The 21,126-nt window shown below is 49.2% G+C and overlaps 1 protein-coding gene across 2 annotated transcripts in view; it reads right to left on the bottom strand.

Annotated features, from left to right (window-relative positions):
- Nucleotides 1-21,126, bottom strand: part of LOC135259935 (glucosidase 2 subunit beta-like) — a 114,945-nt gene that overhangs the window by 48,154 nt on the left and 45,665 nt on the right. For both annotated transcript variants that reach the window (XM_064344891.1, XM_064344892.1), the window contains one exon: nucleotides 16,977-17,046. In XM_064344891.1, the coding sequence (XP_064200961.1) occupies nucleotides 16,977-17,046 (70 nt within the window). The remainder of the gene's footprint in view (nucleotides 1-16,976; nucleotides 17,047-21,126) is intronic.

Here is a 21,126-nt window from a genome sequence, read left to right as displayed (position 1 = left end):
GCCCTTTAAACCGGGGCTTCCTGATCATAACCGTCACTTTGTACCTCTGCAGGGCTTTCTACAGGCGCGGTGAGAGGCCCCCCCACACAAGCGCTTCTCTCGAACCCGAAGCCCAAGCAGGCAAAGTGATCTTTTCTTCCCCGTGTGCAGCGGGTCTAAAAAAAAACATTTCACTTTGCCTAACACAAGAGACGCTCCCAGATGGTTTGCAGCTATTCTGAAAAGAAGTGTGTGTGTGATGCCATTTATACAGACATATGTGTGATTTTAACAGACAAATCAGTGCAGCCTTGCCTCTCACTGCTCCAGTTTATCACGTTCATAACCAGAGAGTACTGCATCGACAACGTATACTTAAAAGATTAGAATCTAGCACCAAAAAGAATGGAATCCATTAAGGTTTCTGTTCAGTAAACGCTTTGAAAATCCGTCATAATGTCAGGAGTTAAACTCTGAATGTTGACCTGACACTTCAAACTGAAATAAATAAGGCTGAAGGTGTACACTTGACTGTACTTCAGTAAACACCACTTAGCATCCAGATGTGTTTTGACAGCTGTCGAGAGTACACAGCATAACAATTTGTCTTAAGAAACGAGACAGTTTGACCTTTTCCTTGTGGGGGGGCCATTTAATTGCATCATGAACGGTGTAACTATTTTTGGAAGCGTTTATAGAACTGCATGACTTGTACGTGTGATGGTGATACTGTATACTGTATACACTTACTTGGTGTAAACTACTTTACTATTTTTGCAATAGTTAGCGAGAAGCAATGCAGGTTGATGAATGCCTTAGCGTCTTAGCGTGCACGCTACAGCTTTGTTTACACAAATAAAACGATTTCGGAAATTTAACCGGGTCTCTCGCCGGGAAACTGCCGGAGCAACCTTTCGGGAAAGCCGAACTGCGCCTTCAATTACACCCAAATGCCAAAGTCCCGGAATACTGGCGGGCGAGGCTGCGCGTGTGAAAAAGACTTTTCTTACGGTATCAGGTTTCAAGCCTGAACCGTTTTTTTTTTTTTAAAAGTGAGCCGTGCTGTATCGTGGTTTTTGCGCGCGGTCCTCAGAAGCACACCCGCGCGATGGAAGAGCGCGCGTCTGTACGCGTCCCCGGCGTGACGGACAGCTTGGAGCTCCACAGTTCTCAGCCGAGGTTTCAAAACACGACAAAGAAATGCCTCAGAAGGACACTGCAAAGTGGTCCTGGTTTACTCCTCGCTCGACCTGCTCGTGTTTATAAGGCCACAGCAGTTCCCATTTTATTTTTCAGAGTAGTTTCTGCCTGCATTCAGAAAACAGAAAAATTCCAATTCGCGTACGACTTATCCAGCCTGCGTTACATATCAAGGGTTGTAATTCCTATTTTAATCACCTGATATGGATGTAAACACCCATAAAACAAAGCTCAGTCTGCTCTTGATGAATAACCTTGTATTCATTGTTTCATTTCACGTCCGATGCGCTGGAATCACACAGCCAAAACAACAAAAAAACCGTGCTGCTGTCCAAATTCTCACGCATTACACAGTATATAATCTCTGTCCCCCTGAATCGCTACACACATGTCAAGGAATAATAAGCTAATAATAAGCTTTTTTGGCATTCGGTATCAAACGTATATTTCGAGGGGCGCCAGATTTCGAGTCCCGTTCTCGTGTCAAGCATTAAATTACGGAGTCCCTGGGAATCACTAATATTACCTTTGCTGTAAAGACGCGACCCACACAGCAGCGTAAGAGCTCTGACTGAGAAGGGGCCCGGGGCGCAATGTTACACCTTGCCATATGCGGTGCCGAGACTGAAATCTGCAAAAGAAAGAAAGAAAGAAAGAAAGAAAGAAAGAAAAAAGTGCCATCTCTCCTCGGGATTTTAGGGTAGCTTAGAGACCCGCTGTCGTAGGATTCGACGATTTTGGCAACACCGCATGGCTCCTGAGAGAGAGAGAGAGAGAGAGAGAGAGATAGAGACAGAGAAAGAGATAAAGAGAGCACGAGAGAGAGCGAGAGACTAAGAGAAGGAGATAGAGAGAGAGACAGTAATTCACCTCACCTCTTTGTTTCGGTGATGTTTCTGAATACAGACACAAACGAGCCTCGCTGCACCCCCCCCCCAAAAAAAATAAGAAGCAACTATCGCGCTGACGGTCGACGTCGAACACACATTCTCCCTTAGGACCGAGCCAACCTCAGTAAGAACAGTGAAAAAGACTCTAAAAAGTGTACAACTTACAACCCCCGCAGGGCGACCGTTATGTCTTTCGCTTAATTTGCAGGTAATTAAGGACATTAGCACGACTTCCAGAAGCAGACTCAGCGTAGCCACGTTCTGCAAGAGCGCGGTCGAGCCGCTGTGGAAACAGCAGTAGCGTTGCACTTGGTGCTGTAAGACAGGGGTGCCAAAGCCCAGTGCTGGAGTGCTGGTTTTTTTGTGATTTCCTTCCAATCAGACTTTGTTTCCAAGTCCTTAGTACTCAATTTAGGACTTGGAAACAAAGTGCGTAGACTCTTTAACCAATCGATGGCTTAAATTAGGCACTTCAGTGCAGAGACACATCAAAAAAGCCCACAGACACAGCAGCCCTCCAGACTTACTGACCAGAGGACCTGGCTGGTAGGGACAGTAATGAAACCGTTACGCTCAGTGGCACACAGCACATTACACAACTCAACTGCATACCCTTCTGTAATGCAGTTACTAAGATCACATGCATAACTAAAACTGTAAGACATAAGACGAGTAACAGAAGGAGACTGCTGTTTTGCAATGGCTCTCACGTGGCACAACTTTCATATGCTCATTCGAACCTTCCATTAACTCGCAGTTTAGTCAACAAGTAATTCCAACCTCTGGATAAATGTAAAAGATATGAACGCAGGCACCCAGTGCCTAATGCACACATTGTACTCATCTGCGCCTTCTTGTACGCCCGCCCGCATATATTTATTTATTACGCCGCGCGTTTAATGGTGTTGACATTAACAGAAATGGATTTTTAGGACTGCATTTGTTTGAACATATACCGCGACGGCTCCGTAATCCCATTTTAATTAGAAAGATGTAGCGGGCGCACGAAAAAACTCACACGCTTTAGTCCCCACGGCGACGCCACACTGGCAAGGAATCAATCACCAAGGCGCCGGTCGCCATGGAAACTGATAGCTCCGGCGCCGGCGTCTAAGTGGTAAATGATTGCCGGTGTAGCTCATTGCCGGATGAGCGCGGCGAGTTTTATCTCCTCTCCAGTAGCGATGGCGGAGAGTTAATTAAAAGCAGCGAACATGAAATAAATCTAAATCTGAAAAGAAATGAAACATACAGAACGAATTGAATTCCCGCATTGGGGGGTGTGGGGGGGAAGGGGAGGGAGGGAGGGCGGGGGTATGCAGAGTGGTAGTTGAGGGCCGGTGGTTGAGCACCCGAGCGAGGGTGCGTTAAGCCCGTTTCGGACCAAGACACCCGTCCCGCCCCGCTTTGGGTCCTGCCGGTATGGCCCCGCCCCTCACCCCATACCAGCGCCACGCCCGAAATCCATGGATCGTGTGTAAAGAGCGTAAACAGTCGCTCTGGCTGAGAACGCCTTGCTAAATGGCGAAATGTAATTGAATGTGATCGTACTGATTGACAGTGTAGGGACAGCACTGAGTGTATATGTGGTACTAAGTTATGCACGAGTTTTGAAAATAACTGTAAAGCACTGTACCTAGAATTTGCAAGTTAAACAGGGGTAGGGACGACAACCCCAGTCAAAAGCAGCTCAGACGCTGCTGGACGTCCCAGGTGGGCTGAGGACTTTTTTCTTTCCCAGAAGGCTGAGCGATGGTTCTGGGATTTTAAAGAAAGCCCGGCTCATTATCACGCCACGTGTCTTATCCCCGCCCGCCAACTTCCCGCGGCCCGCCTCACCGCGCGCTAGGTTTCCCCCGCTCCTGCGCGTTAGCAAGTTCGGGGAAAGTGTGGAGAAACTCTCTTTTTAGCTGTTTTTTTAGCAGTCCCAGGGAAAGCCTCCAAGTCACAATTACACACCTGTTTTTTTGGATTTATTTTTTTTTTTTGACACAGGAAAGTCAGGTGCGGCTTACGTAATCCTGCACCGTGGATCTCCAAACACGGGCTGTGTCGCCACACGTTGGCGTGATTTCGGAAAGGATCCACATTTGGAGCGGTGGCTTCCCAAACGGTGGGACAGGACAGGGGTTCGAGGTGGGGCTCGAGACACACACACAAAAACATATTTCTGTATTATTTTAATATTCATCATTCTCTTTACGTAGTCATTCACACCAGTCAATTAAAATCACCGCGTGAGCAACGCGCACGGCACTAGTTCATGCGCACACGCAGCCATTTTGAACATATTAACGGCCCCTTGCTTTCCGTGTGCGAACACGAGGCGCGGGTCACGGTAAACACGCGTGCTGACGGGGAGGGGGAGGGGGGGGGGGTCAGCGAGGCTGCGGCGAGCGTAAGAACACGCTTACATCACACAAACGGGACGCGACGAATTAGCACGGGCGCGCAGAGCTACGGTTTCCATCGGAGGGAAGTGTGGAGCAACACGCGCTGACACTTTGCGGCGCAGCATATGGCGCCGGCAGCGCCGGGAACACATCCAGCGTTCCGCCAGCGTGGCCTTGCTCCCGGATCCCGCTACCGCACACGCCGCCACCCAAGTCAAAAAACACGGCTCTCTCTCTCTCTCTCCCTCTCTCTCTCTCTCTCTCTCTCTCTCTCTCTCTCTCTCTCTTCTCTCTCTCCTCTCTCTCTCTCTCTCTCTCTTCCCTTGTTCTCTCTCTCCTCTCCTCTCTCTCTCTCTCTCTCTCTCTCTCCCTCTCTCTCTCTCTCTCTCTCTCTCCTCTCTCTCTCCTCCTCTCTGTGGTAGACTGTCCATCTGCTCCCAAGACAAGAGCGCACTATAATTACACCTACCTCAGCGTACACAGGAAGGGAGCATTCGGGAAAATCTGCGTGTGTGTGTGTGTGTGTGTGTTGTGTGGTTTTGTGTGTCTGGTGTGTGTGTGTGTGTGTGTGAAATGGTGTGTGTGCTGGTGATGTGTCATGTGTGATGGTGTGTGTGTGTGTGCTTGCATGCATATGTATGCATTGCAAATCACACACACACACACAACACACCAAACACACACAAGGTGCTGTGTAGGTGTTTACCAGCATTGTAATTCAGTGCCATAATTTCCAGGCCCTGACTAATATTCATCCGTCCACTACTCATCCCTCCTTCTTGCCATTCTCTTTTGTGTGCATTCTCTCTTTTCTTTTTTCACTGACAAAAATCAAAATTAAACTCAGAAAAATGCTTGGCTTGGAACCAAGTCTTGATAAACCAGTATTTCAGGGATGTTTAGATGTGCGCGGTTGGCGCTCTCGCCAAAACGATCCTGAAGTTCATTTTTTTTTTTAAATTAGACAGTCACAGAACATAACGCTGAAATTAAGCTCCAAGCCTCCAACTTAAAAAACGAATAAGAAACCTCTAGGTGGTATTCAAGACACAACATAAATGTTCGAGTTGCTACCAGATCCTACAACAGAACGTTAACTGCCAGCCAACATCCATGAAGCCGGGAGCACACCTGGCGGCTATCAGCCAAAGCCGTGGATTAGCCAAGGCCCCGACCGCCACAATAAAACTAGCTGCTAGCAAACTAGCACCTGTGCGGCTCCACGTGGTCAACCCCGCCGCGGCACACCTGCACCTCCGCCAGGATTTACTGGATGTCGGGATCCTTCTCCAAGAAGGCAATTTATTCCGGTAAGCTCGCGTAAATGTGTCTAATGAGAGCCAGCTCTGCCAATAAATGCTTTATAATTTCATTAGGGATTCGCATTGCTGTTTCTTTGGGAACATGTCCAACTATCAAAAAAAAAAAAAAAACGGATTTCAGCAAGCCTGCGTCTACACAAGAGAAAATTTAAAACAGGAGAGCTACCGTACCATGCTGAGCACAGGGAGCAGGGAGGTATTTCTTGGCAGGAGGGGGGGTGGGGGGCACCGGGGGGCGGGTGCTAGATAATGTTGTCACATATCAAGCAGGTTTCTTCGCTCCGAGTGCTCATCTCACCCTGTTCACCACCGGAGGCCTGCGCAAGTCACAGGGAGCGACACAGTCAGGCTGACTGAGAGCAGCCAGTGAAAATTTATGCGGATTAAAATTCAGCAACTCGGCTTGTGTTTATAGGCAAAGCGACTTCTGAAAGTGCATTTAACATGGTAAGCAAAATCCACTAAATCTAGATGAAGCTGGAGAGAGCCACACATAAATTAACACACATACAGTATATACATATACACACATATATAATTTAAACATTTTTTTTTCTATCACACAAGCACATGGAAATATTGCGTTTTATGCTTCTAAAGCATGTTACCTGCTACACCTGCTACCTAACGAAGTGGCAGTCATAACATAACATAATGACAAGTATGGAGTGAGGGGGTATTTGGAGTAAGGAGTGAGGTAGCTTTTGAAGTATGGAGTAGTAGGATTTTGTGAATCATAATAGAACTAGTGTGGGACCCACAGCTACACTAAACCTGCTAAATAGAAATGCAGAAAAGATGTGTTTTCTAGCCTCCATTTTGTAATGAATTGCACAGTCGATCACATTCACAGAACTCATGTATGCCCTACATTTGAGCAGCGGTGTCTACATCTCCGCAGGTGAGGCTGAAAAGCCATCTTTCTCCCACAGAGAACGGGATGTGGAGTTAAATATGAGCTAGAGCGAAGGCCTCGGTTCGCGTGATACGGATCTAAGAGGCACCAGCAGCGGGACGGCAAAAACAGGGCTGCGAAACGACATCACCTCCCGCGCGCGCAGCGTTCTGAAGCCACGCCCCCCGGTCGCTCAGATCGCCGCGGGTGAGACGCTCTAGCGGGCGCCATTTTCAGCGGCGTTGAAAGCAGGAACCAGAGCGTGAGCGGAGTGCGTATAAGCTCGCTTTCTTCAGGAAAACACCCACAAAACGTGCTCGTCCCAGACTTAATCTGCTTATCAAGACGACCTTACATCAAGATATAAAAAGCTCAAAAGAAAGAAGAAAATTATAAAAAAACAAAAATATTTTGCTGAACTAAAACCCAAAAAAAGCAGTAAGAGGGCACTTTCGCTAAAGTAGCTGACGGCCAGTCAGTGCACTGTTCACACTGAAAGAAATGGGCTTGCACGTCAACGCCAGAAAATACCACAAAGATATATGTCTGAAATTATCTTCTGCCCTCAAGCCACTCAACCTGCTGGATTTGATCCAAAGAGAAACCATGATATTTGAAGCGTGCAACAGATACCTATTTGGAGTATTCATTATCTCATTTTTCCAATTAAAACGTCCAAATGTTAAATGATTGACGGGATGTGAGAAGATGTGAGAGCTGCTGAACAGGTAACTGATGTGACTGACGCCTCATGAAACACATCCACAAGTCAATACAGACAGACACAGGCGTACAGAACAGCATTCTGTGCCCATGAAAGAAGAGAGTGGAAGAGGGGCTCTTTACATTGAGGCATTTCTTCAGACCCCCTCCATCAATTCGCTCACCCCGCATGCGGGGAAATGAAACGCGTCGGAGTGAGTTACGGCTCCCGGAAACCCTCGATCAGCCGCCGAGCGCCACGGGTTTTACGGCCAATTAAATCTGCGTCTTAACGAGCGTGACGCCGCTGCCGCGAAGCGCCCGGGCCGGGAGCCGAAAGGTCAGGAGGTCAGCGGGTCTTGGGCGGTAAGAGACAACGCTTCCGCGTTTCCTGGCAGTTCTGACGCACGTGCAGAAAATCGCAAGGCCCCGTATGTGGGGGGAAAAGCGGCGTGTGTGTGTGAGGACCGGTCTTCGTTTTGCCAAGGAAACGCACGTAAACTGTCTACGGGACTCAAAAAACAAAACGCTCAGGCAGAGCCAGCTCACTTCAGTAACTCCAGGCAGGGCGGTAACCTCCAAATAACCGCACACAAAAACACAATTTTACGTAGGAAGAAGTCTTAATCTCTGAGGGGAACGCGTACAGTAAACCGATCCTTCACCGGGCCTACAGCTCTGCACCTTTAGAGGAAGCCAGATGCCGTCAGGAGAGGAGACGAGGCGCTATCCTGGCATCCTGCCCACGTCTGACTCGGCGCACGCTCAAATGAAATCAGCACCAAACTGCAGGCAGAGACGAGGACGAAGCAGGTCGCCCGCCTCTGACAGGTGGAAGGTCGCAGATCTGGATTAATTTCACGCAGAAAAGGCAGGGGCAGCCCAGCTCTCAAAGCCTGCTCTGAAACTGCGAAACCTGAACGAACCCATTTCACATTTTCGGTTCACAAAAAAAAAAAAAAAAAAAAAAAAAAAGCAGCTAACATCCAATTATGAGACTTTTGCAGCTATTACTTAAGGGATAATTACCCGAAATACTGCGGCGTTCTGTGAACTCGCTTCCTCGTTCTCATTTGCAACAGATCGCCGAGGAGAACGAGCTCGGGGTTCAGCGTCAATTAGCCGGGGCGAGCGGAGGGAAGCTACGACATCACCGCGGGCCGCGGGTGTTTACCGAGCGGAGGAGGGGGGTCACGTGACCCCCGGTACAGAGAGAGCGCGCGAGAGCGCGTGGACGCGGCGCACCGCGACGGGCGCGGAGCCTGAATCCCGCCGTGGGAGGAGCGGTCCGGAGCGCTTCGACGCGCGCCGCCTCGCCGACCTCAGGTCAGCTCCGCGAGTCGTCCGTCCCCAGCCCTCGCTCACCACGCGATCGCTCGCCCGGTCTCCACGGCGAGGGGACTGGGGAGGGGTCCGTTACACCGTCCTGCATTCAAACGCTGACACTGTTAAATCCAGCATGAAGCCCCCCCGTCACGATTTCCCTTCAGGCGTATGTGTAGGGGAAATAACTTCTCCCGGTGAGGTACCGCGTGCACTGAAGTGGCATGCCAGGGTGCAGGAGCCCGAAAACCACCGTGCACGACCAACGTCCGCTTTCACATTTACCGATGCAGGCAGTGTGCGCGGTAAGCTGGCGTTTCACAGGGTCAGTGTTTTGCGGGTGAAAATAAACCGGCACGCGAGCATCGGCAAAGACCATCGCTGCCAACTGACACCATTCAGCATGGACAGTGGCAAGCCGCACCGTTTATGGAGGTAGAGGGCCGCGGCGTTCGTCAGCTGTAATTCACAACGGTACAGCCAAAATCACAGATGAGTCAGGCGTATTAATGAACACCAGTATTTTACAGCAGCTAAATATTGAGTGTAATTACTAAAAGACTCATGAAAGAGGTTCGTCATGAAAGGCACAACTGGCGTCTGAGCAGAGACAGCAGCTGATGTCGTCTTGTGAAGCTCGTTTTGCGAATCAGACACGCCGGTCACATTCTTTTGTGTGTTTTTGTTTTTTTCAGATCACGATGACCAACTGCACTACCCGTAGAAGTGCACGACGCTCACGTCCAAGTGTCATCACGCCGATTCGCCGAACGAAAACGCGCCGGCACAAACGCCGCCTGCTCCGCCGCGGTCTGTGTCAGCCGGGACAGTGGCGCCATTACCGCTAACGAAGGTGAGAAACCGCGCGCACGCCGAACGGCGGTCAATAGGACCGCGGCGCGCTCTGCAACCGCGAATCGCTGGGCTTTGAAACACACCCGCGCGGAGAAGGGAGCTCCTCTCTCCGGGCAGACCGCGGCGACGGCGCGCCGATGCTCACTCGCGCGGCGGTGAAGTACGAGTTTGGATACTGAGTCTCTGCTGCATGCGCGTTTCCCAAACAACCCGCAGGAGCTCCGCGCAGGCGTTCCTCCCTTAACTCCGCTCCAGGATTTGATTGTCACCGTCCCTTGTGAAGCCGAAGCCTGGCACTTCCCCCTTCCTCTTCGGAAATCGGCCCCCGCAGCTCAAACCTGCAACTCTCGCTGCAACGGGACGCCTGCGCCGTTCTGACGCAACAGCGCGGCTCACCTGCAGCAGAAAATGCGACGCGAACACAGTAAATCTGCTTTATCCTTCCCATGGAAACCATACAGAGTTCTGACACAAGTATCCCAAGAAAATACACACACCTACTCTTAACAGGTGTTAGGTAGGCACTAAACCTGTTCCTGTTCTTTTCTTGTATGAAGTTTTTTTTCCTCGCGGTGCATGCGCGTGTCATCCGTGTTCAGAAATCGCAGATCTCCACAGAACTCGCATCACAGTTTCCTTACCAAGAAACATTCATTATTCACATCAAAAGGCCTAAAAATGGACCGCCTAAAAAATCTCTTCTGGTGCTTCACAAGATTAAGGCAGATGGCCTGAAAATATCATGCATAGAAAAGGAAAACTTCTGCAAGGGCTGGACCAAAGCCAAAACTCTCTTTCTGCAGAAAGCGAAGTTATAGAAGGTACAAAGAGAGGCACATCAATCACCCGTTTGACCTGAACAACAATGCCACAAAAATCAGGAGGATTAACAGTCTTTTTGACGAGAGCAAAGATGCACAAAAGCCATCAGGTAAGCCGAACAAACAGGCCGGCGTTACCGAGCGAAAACAAAGCGGTGTTAGGAGGGGGGCGGAGTGTGAACTCTGACGAGCGCGGAGGATCGATATCGCCGGCGGAGCGGAGATCCTCCCGGCGTTCCGCGGTCCTGCTCTCGGCGCGTCCGAAGGCCGGAGAGCCGCGACGGCGACCGTCAATGTGCCTCGGCGCGGCGGTCAGAGCTACGACCGCGCTAGCCTCTCGCGCGAAAACATCCGTCAGAAGAGCTTCGCGCTCTCCACCCCCCTCCCTGTTTCTCTCGGCCCTCCGCTGGTTTCATCACCCCCCCCACCCCCCTCGCCCGGCGCCTGGCGGGGCCCGCATCGATCGGACGGCACTGCCTCGTTCCGCGCCGTCCTTGTGCTCCGGATAATTGCTAACTTGCGCGGGCGCTCCCCCGGCTGTAAAACTCACCTGAAATAAACACAGGACCAGGAGCCGGAAAAACAGGCTGATTAGACTCACTGGAGGACAACGGAAAGGGAAAAAAAACAGACAGTGTTCAATACGGGGTTATAAGGGTCAAAGAGAAGCACGGAGGATTTTTTTTTCTTTGTTGGTGTTGCATCGGAGAGCCCTACTACATGCAATGTGATCTGTTAATGTGTGCTTGATCTTATAGGCAGTGTAGTATTATTTATATTACATATAACATAGAGAGTTCAGGATCTTTCTGGACGTGCAACTTAATAACCGACAGAATCTGTTTTGAGAGCTTATTAATCAAGGAAATGTGAAATGGCAACATTGCAGGGTGACACAAAAGACGACCAAAGAGTCGTACTCCTTGGTCTCCATGACTACAAACAGCCAACGGCGACTGCCGCGTCTGCCCGCGTTCCTAATCCGTCGCCTCTCTTCCTCGCCGCCCGGGAACGCGCCGCTGGCGGCTAATTTCCCGCGGCTCGGAAAGCCGCCAGCTCGGCCGCCGCTCCCCAGCTCCAGAGCCTCTTAAGAGTCCCCCCGCGCACGAGGCCCCGGCCCAGCCAGGCCCCGCTAAAAACCCCCAGAAAAAATTGGGTCGCGACAACTTTTTTTCCTCTTACATAACAATTATGTCAAGCCCCTTATAAATAGCCATGGCGCTAGGTGTGCTACCGCGGCGCAGCGCAGAGGCGGGTGGGTAATGGACGAGCGGCACAATGGAGCGCTGAGGAGCCGAGCGCTAGCCGAGCGTTAGCGGAGCGCGTGCTGCACGGCGGAGCCCAGGCCCCGCTAACGCGCTAATTAAGCGGCCGAGGCGCTAGCCTTCGGGCGGCTAATTGGAGAGTGGCGAACGCGGGCGCATTTTTTCCTCCGTCGCCGTGGGAGCCATCAGCCAATTAACCGCCCGGGGGAAACATGAAGAGGGTGGGGGTGGGGGTGGGGGGGGGTGGGTGGGGGGGGGGAGTTGGCACGCACGCTGGGGATTTGCAATGAAGGAGCGCTAAATTGTCAGCTTTGTCCGTCTCTTCCTCCTCCTCCTCCGCTTCCTCCACTCCGCTCGGTCGCCGGCAGGCTCTGTTCATCCCGCGTAAGGCGCAGCGGCCCCCGGCGGTTTAACCCGCGCATTTCCTCCACGCCAGCACGGCGGCGTCCCGCGCTTAGCGTCAGGCGGAGTTTATTCGCTAGCGTCCGCGCTGAATATGTGTCCATCAAAAAAATTACTCTACCAACAATAAGAACAGCAGCTGTTGCCACGGCAGCACTAATGAGAGGTCTACCCCCTTGGTCGAATTTGGCCTGAAGGACGGCTAGGGACAATATCCTTCGCAGTAGTGAAATTACTGTGGGTGACGAAGGGTGCTTATGCTGCAAGCTGCACTATCTGTCTGTAGTCTCCATGACACGTACAGGGCCTTTGAAACAAACAGCACCGAAATATTCTAAACCCCTGGGGGCCAACACTATCACTTCTGTCTTGATTCCTACTGAGAAAGCATTTGCGGCTACGCGCTAGCTCGCTAAATTCTCACTAGCCTCACCTAACTGCCCTCGGTGGGAAAAGTAATCCACGGATCAATCGGTCGATCAATCAAGCAAACTTTGTACTCGCTGCAACAGTGTTACTCCCCCCCTCCACCCCCCACCCCCTCGCCCTCCTCCAAGCAGACTGAGAAAAGGGAGGGGGGGGAGAAAAGGAGATGAGGAAAACCTCAATGCTGTCGGTATGGATACCAAACCCTGACCACACACAGATTGTGTCTTGACTGAACTTTGACTGAGCTTTGACATGCGAACATAAGCATATTTAATGATGAGAAGAGTCCATTCAGGCTGCCATCAACCATAAGTTAATCGCACCCTGAGAAGTTCTACACGACCGTGACAACTTCACCATGCAAGTTGTTCCATGTATTGACAACTCCACATGGAGGACGGAGTGTGGCACAGTGGGTAAGGAACTGCGCTTGTAACCGAAAGGTCGTAGGTTCGAATCCCGGGTAAGGACACTGCCGTTGTACCCTTGAGCAAGGTACTTAACCTGCATTGCTTTGGTATATATCCAGCTGTATAAATGGATACAATGTAAAGTGCTAAGTTAAAAAAAAAAAAAAAGTTGTGTAAGTCGCTCTGGATAAGAGCGTCTGCTAAATGCCTGTAATGTAATGTAATGTAATGTAAAAAGAAATAAATAAAAGGAAAAAAAATACTGCATCACCGTCCCCTATCAGAGCCAGAGAACAAGCCCGAGAAAAATCACATGACCACGTGAGATTAGAGAAGCCCCCCCCCCTTACAGCCGTATCCCTGGGTTTCTTTTTTTGCACGATTGTTCATTTCCCCCCCCCCTTTGTTTCCCCGCACTCTGGCTCATCGTGTCCGTCGACAAACGCTTCCGTGTGCCCAGATTCGCTTTCCTCCTGAATAAATTACATCGCGTTTGTGTGAGATAAGCGTTGCTGATCCTCCAAAAAAAAAAAACATTTTTTTCATCATTTCGCCCGGTCTGCCAGGCACCGACCCCCGATCGTGAGGAACCGCGCCGCAGTGAGGGGTGCTGTTCCTCCCTTTGGGGGTTCCCCCGCGGCTGTCCGCCACGAGCGCGGCTAATTTGCTCTGATAACGATGCGCACTCACGCCCGGCGGGGACGCGAGGGACAGCCGCGCGGCGAGGGGTTCGGGGGTAGCCAACGGGGGGTTGCCAGCTCGCACGCACGCAGGCTCAGGAGGGGGGTGGCATGGGATTCGGGGGTGGGACGGGGGGTCGAGAGGTAAAGCTCCACTGCAGGACCACTCCTTTTAAGCTTAAGAGACCCACATGCAAAATAAAGCAGGAAACTAATGAGTCTCATACAAAAAAAAGAGCTCTACGTCCTTATTCATAAATCAGCTCCAATGAGTAGTGCTGATTGGCTGATTCCTAGGCTCTGCGTCCATATTCATAAAGCAACTCAGATGAGCAGTGCTGATTGGCTGATTCCCCAGCTCTGCGTCCATATTCATAAATCATCTCAGATTGAGCAGTTCTGATTGTCTGATCCCCCAGTTCTGCATCCATATTCTTAAAGCAACTCAGATGAGCATCTTATGCATTTAGAGTGAAAAGGCAAAGCTGATCCAAGACCAACACTCCTGCTCAGTGCTGTTATATGAATGCAGGCCCCATACATTCTGAAAAACTAAATAAGACGGGTTTGAAGGCAGTTAGAAAGAAGTCTGGTGCCTCCTACCTGAACAATGACTGAACCAAAAATAAACAAAAATAACATTAAAAAGTGTCAGGGACAGCCCTTTCCCTGTCAGTTAGACTGAGGAGTTGCGGCGTCCTTCTCCGCGTGTAGTCCGAGCGGATTTTTTGGCGGGTGATACTCCGTCTGCGCGTACAGGAGCGCGGCAGGATAGCGGCAATCTGTATGAATACTGCGCTGCACGTGAGCAATGCTGCACACGCCTGTTTCCGACATGTCCCGTTTCCATGGGGAAATACAACACTTTCGATGCAGGGGAACCGTCTGCTAGCCGTAGCCGCCGCCGCCGCGGAAGAGTCGCACCCCGGCGAGGCAAGGGGGTGTGGCAGACAGCCGCTAAACTCCGCTACAAATCGCACGCGCCATTTTAACTCAGTGTCTGTCAAGAGCGCTGTAAATCAAGTGCGTATCTGACAGGACACACAAACACACAAACACACACACACATAATATATATATATATATATGTAAAGTGTATTACAGGTGAATTGCATTTTATGCAGTGAAACACATTCTCAAGAACAAGCCATACGGCCCTGTGAATGGCCCACTCAAGCGACTGTGTCCTTGTTTGAGAACCGCCATCTTGAAAAATCTACTTTGTGTGTCAGTAAAGAGAAACGGTAAAACTGTGAAAACAGACATATTATCAAAGCAAAGAGTCCTTGTGCAACAGTGAAGTATAGAGCTTACAGCGTCTCCCATATGTCCAGCACTACACTCTGTTTACAATTGTATTTCTGACCACTTAAGTCTTCAAACAGTGCAGACAATATTGCTACCTTATCTGTCTTACCAGTGACAGAAGTGAAGCAAAGGAATATTTCAAAGGCTGACAGAAGCCACTCTGTTACAATGATAACTGTTAATTAAGGTAAATTTAATTACGGTTCAGCTGCTCTTAATTAAGTTAATATCAGGAATGACAGCAAAGTACTCCGGAAAACTTATCTGGTGTTTGCCTGCAATTTACCCTGTCACTCACATCCCTTGACTCAGAGATGCGACGGTGACCTATTAAAAATAGCACACAATGCGTTTGCACAACGGATCCAGCCGTTGTGTCCCAGTTCAAATACAGCAGTGGATCATTCAGAGAGAAAAAGCCCATTACCACCCACAACACAACTTGCCAAAATGACAATCTGAAAAAGGAGACTAAAACATAGAAAGAATTGTGCAATAGCATAACGTGAAACAAGTTTATGAGGACGTTTGAAAAAAACACTCAACACTGAGTGACAAAAAAATCAAAGGGTTTTTTTTTCTTCTCCCAAATGCTACAGAAAGGTCTGACCACACACATTACATAATTCATACTTCTCCACTGATATTAAAATCCAAGATTGAAGCATAAAAGAAAAAAACAACGTGTGGAGTAAAAAGCCACCGTTGGTGAGTGAATAACCTATATTTATGGCAATATCTATGGTAGAGCAGGGCTTCGAGTTACAAAACGACCATTGCCATGGTTGCCCTGCATATCGGCCGTAATTCCCACTTAACCCTTGAAGGTGTGAGGTCACAAATATGTGATTAGAATGTTCTTAACTGAACATTCTAATGCTGATGTCACAACCACTGCCGGTAACTGAATGCAGTAGAGTTCTAGGACACTGACTAATCATTTTTTTAAAAAACATTCCAAAAATCAGACTCTACAAAGGGTTAAAAATAACTACTGCACCTGCATGGTCATTTCTGCCCTGCCTTATATACTTTATGGCTGCGCTGCCCCCTGGAGGAGAATAAAGTTGCCCCTTTCCCCTCACGAAAATAATTCTAGAGCGCTTTATTCTTCGCTGTTTTCTTCCTCATGGTGGGTGGCTGTTCGGCAGCACTGTCACATGGTGTTTTCATTGCCTAGACACCAGCCGCGTGCAACCATTGTCCCAACAGGAAATGACAGCTTCCAATTATCTAGCTTATGACACGGCGTGGAATTTGGAATGTTTCAAAGCGGCGATGCTAAGAATAAGGGGTCAGGCATCTAGTCGATCAGTAGCAACATCTGTGCGGAAATCTCTCTGGTGGAGCACGGCAATATCTATGGTATAGCACTGCAACATCTAAAAAAGAGCGTGACGATATACATGGCGGTATATGGTGATAAGCTGAACTGGCATGTCAAAAAATAATAAACAAAGTTGAGATCACAAAAAGTGCTCAAGTACAATATATTTCTGTTGTATATGGTGACACACAAGCAGAGGACAGTAATATCTATGGTCATGCATGGTAACCCACATGAGAAATGGCTTACAAACCCTAAAAGAGTCTGACTAATTCCACACGGGTAGATCATTCAAATGATCTGATTCACAAAGTAAGCCGTAAATGCGTTTAGCTAGTTATCACAAGGCCTAATTACAGCCTTAATCGAAACCGCTAAAACTCCTGATTTCCAGTCGTGCCGAGAAGGCGAAATTGAAAAGAGGACCCTTTAAGAGAACGACAGCGGCCTTGATTACCCAGAATAGATTGGAATTAGTCACTTCTCCGCAGGCATACAGAGTATCAAAAGACTAAGTACAACACCAGCTCAGTGCGCTGAACCACTGTTCATACATATGAAGCAACATCACAAAATATTTCTAAATTGCATGCGCACGCACACACACACACACACACACACACACACACACACAAACACATGCATACACACACACACAAACACACGCACACACATACATGCACACATACACACACACACACACGCACACACACAAAGCTAAAGAAATCCACACTTCACATCCACATAAAGAAAGGGCAGAATTGTAATGACTTACTGTTCCCAGCAGCCTTGATGTTGGGGTCCTCGTCTAATGCACCGGCTTCTGACCCCGGGTCCTCTTTGATCTGCAGCCGCATAATGGAACAGAGAGAAGGTCATTGGCCCGCGCGTCGACCGCCTCTTGCATTAATGCACGATGCAGCACGTCAATGCTAGCATTGACGCTTCCATCGTAGCTACTCTTCTTGAGACTTCCACGGGAACCTGCTGATACTTCTGCTGTTCTGAATTCTGGACTGCTGAAAAGAATCATACTTATGAATCCTTCCCATTTAGGACAACATTCGGAGTTAATTCGGAAATTCATATGACGTCACAACTTAAAATTCATAAGATGTGGATCACTCAGGAGTCATGGGAGAGTGAAAGACTTTGAAAATAAAATGATTCATTTTAACAAATCACATTATTATCATTATTGCGATTGGGCAAATGCACATGGCATCCCTGTCTTCACCAGGGCCAAATGTGAGTGTCTTGTTCATATTTAAAAGAAGACGATAATCTTCTGTAAAGGTACACCTGCACTAATGCGAATCTTTTGGGCAAAGGCTGCTAATATCTGCCAAAGTTCATCTCAAGCCTCCAACTACTCTACCTCAAACATATACAGTATAACGTTATGCCAAACGTAACATTACATTACAGGCATGTATTAATCACTTTAATCCAGAGCGACTTCAGCATCTCGGCACAGTATCCCTTTATACAGCTGGATATATACCGAAGTAAATCAGGGTAAATATTTTGCTCAAGGGCACAACGGCACGGTCTCATCTCGGAATCAAACCCGCAACCCATAAAGTTCAGTTCCCTAAACATTACACTACACCGCTCCCCCATAGTCTTTGTTTTACACTTTTCTAACCATGGCCTTTGCCTCACGCTGCCAACCTGGACTCGGTTCTGATAAAAAGAAGAAAAAAAGACAAGAGAATCCACCGCTTCTGATGATTTTATTTACAGTACACAATATTAGATTCTCCAACCTTGAGGCTGGACTCCACTCTTTCTACTTAGAGTGCAATTTGCTGCCAAATGGAACATGAATCATTCCTTTAGAATAGACTAAACACCTGTTAACCAGTTCCCCGAGAGTCAGAGGTCTCATTGCATAATGTAATGCTGTCAAGAAACTGGACTCAAGCAAGCGGCAACGGCAGACAGTCTTGAGAGGGTCAAGACTCCCGCGAGATCTTTTTTTTTTCTTTTTCTTTTTTTTTGCGCGCCGCGGCGGAGTTTGTCAAGCCGTCTCGGCAGACGCGCGACGGACGGACGGCATGGAAACGGGCGCCGGCGAACAGGCGCTCGCGCCGCGGAGACGGGCCGGGGCCCCTCAAGCTCGTCTGTGTAACTCTGCGTCCAGCTCCGTTTCCGCGCGTCACATCTCAGCCCCTCGCCGCCGAGCTTCTCTCGCACTCCACCGACGGCGAAGCGCGGCTGAAGCGCGCGGGCGCGTGCCCCGGTTCGCCGTTCGCCGCCGTCTTCAATTAAAGCACGGCCTCTCTCTCTCTCTCTCGCCGTCCTTTTCGTTAACTCCGCCACGCTTCGAGAGTGCTTACGAGAGAAAGGAGGGGGCGCAGAAAAAAGAAGAAGAAGCCGGCTGCAAGTTTTTAAGCCGGCAGATACGGCTTCTGCTCATCGGCGTTTCTACGAAACCCGGAGAGCCGGAGTGGGAGGCGGCCGCGTTTGATTGGCCTGTTCTCCGTCCGACGGCGCTAACGCACACAATGGCGCACCGGGGGTATTCGTCCACCCCAGAGGAGAGACGCGAACGAAGAGAGAACATAAATTCGGGAAGCGTTAATTAATTGACAGGCGGATTTTTTCCAAGTTCATAACGATCATCAAACAGACGTTCCGCTTCGGGCCGTGTATACCCACAGCAGCTACTGGGGGGACTTATGAATAGAGGCCCTAATCAAAATAAACGGTGAAACAGCTCGGAGGGACTCATAGGCATCCGAATTTACATTTGAGAGAAGGACGCAATTTGAACATTCGCGCTCGCCGCGGTCGGCAAAATGCAAAGCGGCTATGTAACATTTCCGTTTTTTTTTTCTGCCCACTTATCCATTCTTTTCATTTGACAGAGCAGTAGGCCCTGTAGCCAATCAGAAAGGATGCCGGTAAAATATCACAGAAGAGACTAGAGCCTGAGATCAGGGGGGCTGCTAATCATGCTAAAAGCTGCTCTGGGGGGGACGGTGTGAGTGACAGACTTGCCAAAACATGCATTAGCGGAACGGCCTGGCGCCTCATCCCGTCACACACCAGTGATTGGATGAGAGGACGGCCGCCGCTTCTGAACACTGCAATCCACGATACGGGTTCTCTCAAAGAACGCTTCATGTGCAGTTCAGCATATGACCAGTGGGGGGTTGCTGGTGAGCGACAACATACTGTCACCTTGGCCTGAGCCACGTTAGCGACAGTCGCATGTCGCCCAGCAGGGCGGTCAGCCACAGCCGCCAATGGCACGGCCCAGATTCAATACAACACTCCGGGTCCCATCAGTGCACTAGAACAGTGGCTTAACAGGATGAGCCACTCAACAACACCTACAAACAGTACATTTTTTTAATGCCTAAAATGTACTGTATACACAAAATTTCCACTATGCTTCCATTTTGGCTCCGCGCTCTGGCGTAGCGGATTTTTGTTTCCTGATTGAGATGTATGCGTGTGTGTTTTGTAACAGGTACACAGTGACAGAAGAGCGATGGTAACACCGAGCTGAGAAATTCCCACAGCGGTCCGTCCGCGGGCACAGCGGCAGACAGAGTGTTCCTCTCTTTTCAAACGGAGGACAAACCGGCCCTCGGAGACGGCTTCAGACGCTAAACAGCCCCCACTCTTCCCCAGCTGCGAACCGCGCCGCGCCGCTTTTTCTGCCGACTGGGCTCTTTTGATTATTTCTAATGACAGCCGCTGTATCCGCCGAACTCCGCGCGTAATCTCCTTTCAACAGGCAAAAAAAGTTTCACAGTCTCTTCCTTTGCAAAGACGGCAGGCGAAACAAAAAAGAAGAAAAAAAAGATCTTGAGTGTTTTGCTGGAAAGGAATTAAATATAATGCGCTGGATGCTGCAGTTCTAACAACGAATATCCCTGACTGAAGAACTCTAGAAAGAGATACCCACAGAAACGGACGTATCACAGAAACAACAAATACAGTCATACCATCTACAGATGCTTTTACGCTGCCATTAGCTTCATTTACAGCATTTTGCCTACACTTTATTTTTAAGTCATTCACATCTATACATTTAAAGTGCTTATAACGTGATGTTCTGACTTTTCAGCAAACCTCCAGATGGATCCAAATCAATTCACTCCAGGGTTTACAGTACGACATGATCTGTACTAACAACACACGGCCTGCAACCTAAGGCCATACTGCTTCGGTCTAAGTCTACTTCACACGGCTAGCCAGCGCTACTATGCTATGCTGTTTACGGATAATGTAATGTAGTTTAGACGTATGAATGCGCTTTACTAATCCGCTTTCATTATTTCATTTGAATGCGTGCAAAGGGACCCTCCAATACCTAACCTGCTATGCCTGTGAGACAGTTAAACACATATTAAACACCACATTAATCTGCTTTGGTTAATGCTCGCTAGCACTTTAAAATAGGGCTACATTTCAAATCGAGTCCACTGAGGTTTTGTTCTGTTTTTTAGTTAAAGTTGAACTCGACACCTTACACTACGAGTATAAATGCACACAGTAGCTCTTGCATAATACACTTGGTGAACACCCAGTGACACGTTTAACAAGACTGCCGCCGTATGTGCCACAGTCGTTATTCCACATCGAAAGTGACGGCATTCTGTGCATTTTGAATTCAAATGCTCAGCAAAGCAGGTCGAACAACAAGATGGCTGCCGGAGCGGTTTTCCACCTTGGTGGTGAGGATCCGGGGAACGCACCGGGGAGCGTTGTTTCGGGAGCGAGCGCTCAGCCGGGGTAAAAGCCGCTCTGCCACACGCCGCTCGGCCCCCCCCCCCAGGTCTGGAGGAAATTACAGCGCCGCGTTTCTCCGCACACCGCCACCGCGTAGCCCCCCCCCGTTCTCGCGGTATTGTCAAACACCGAAAACGTAATCGCCTCGAAATATCAGTCTTCCTCGCTAGCTCAAC

This window comes from Anguilla rostrata, chromosome 7 (genome assembly GCF_018555375.3).
Source record: "Anguilla rostrata isolate EN2019 chromosome 7, ASM1855537v3, whole genome shotgun sequence".
NCBI classification, from domain to species: Eukaryota; Metazoa; Chordata; class Actinopteri; order Anguilliformes; family Anguillidae; genus Anguilla; species Anguilla rostrata.
The sequence above is the reverse complement of the archived record's forward strand: the minus strand, read 5'-3'. Positions and strand labels throughout refer to the sequence as shown.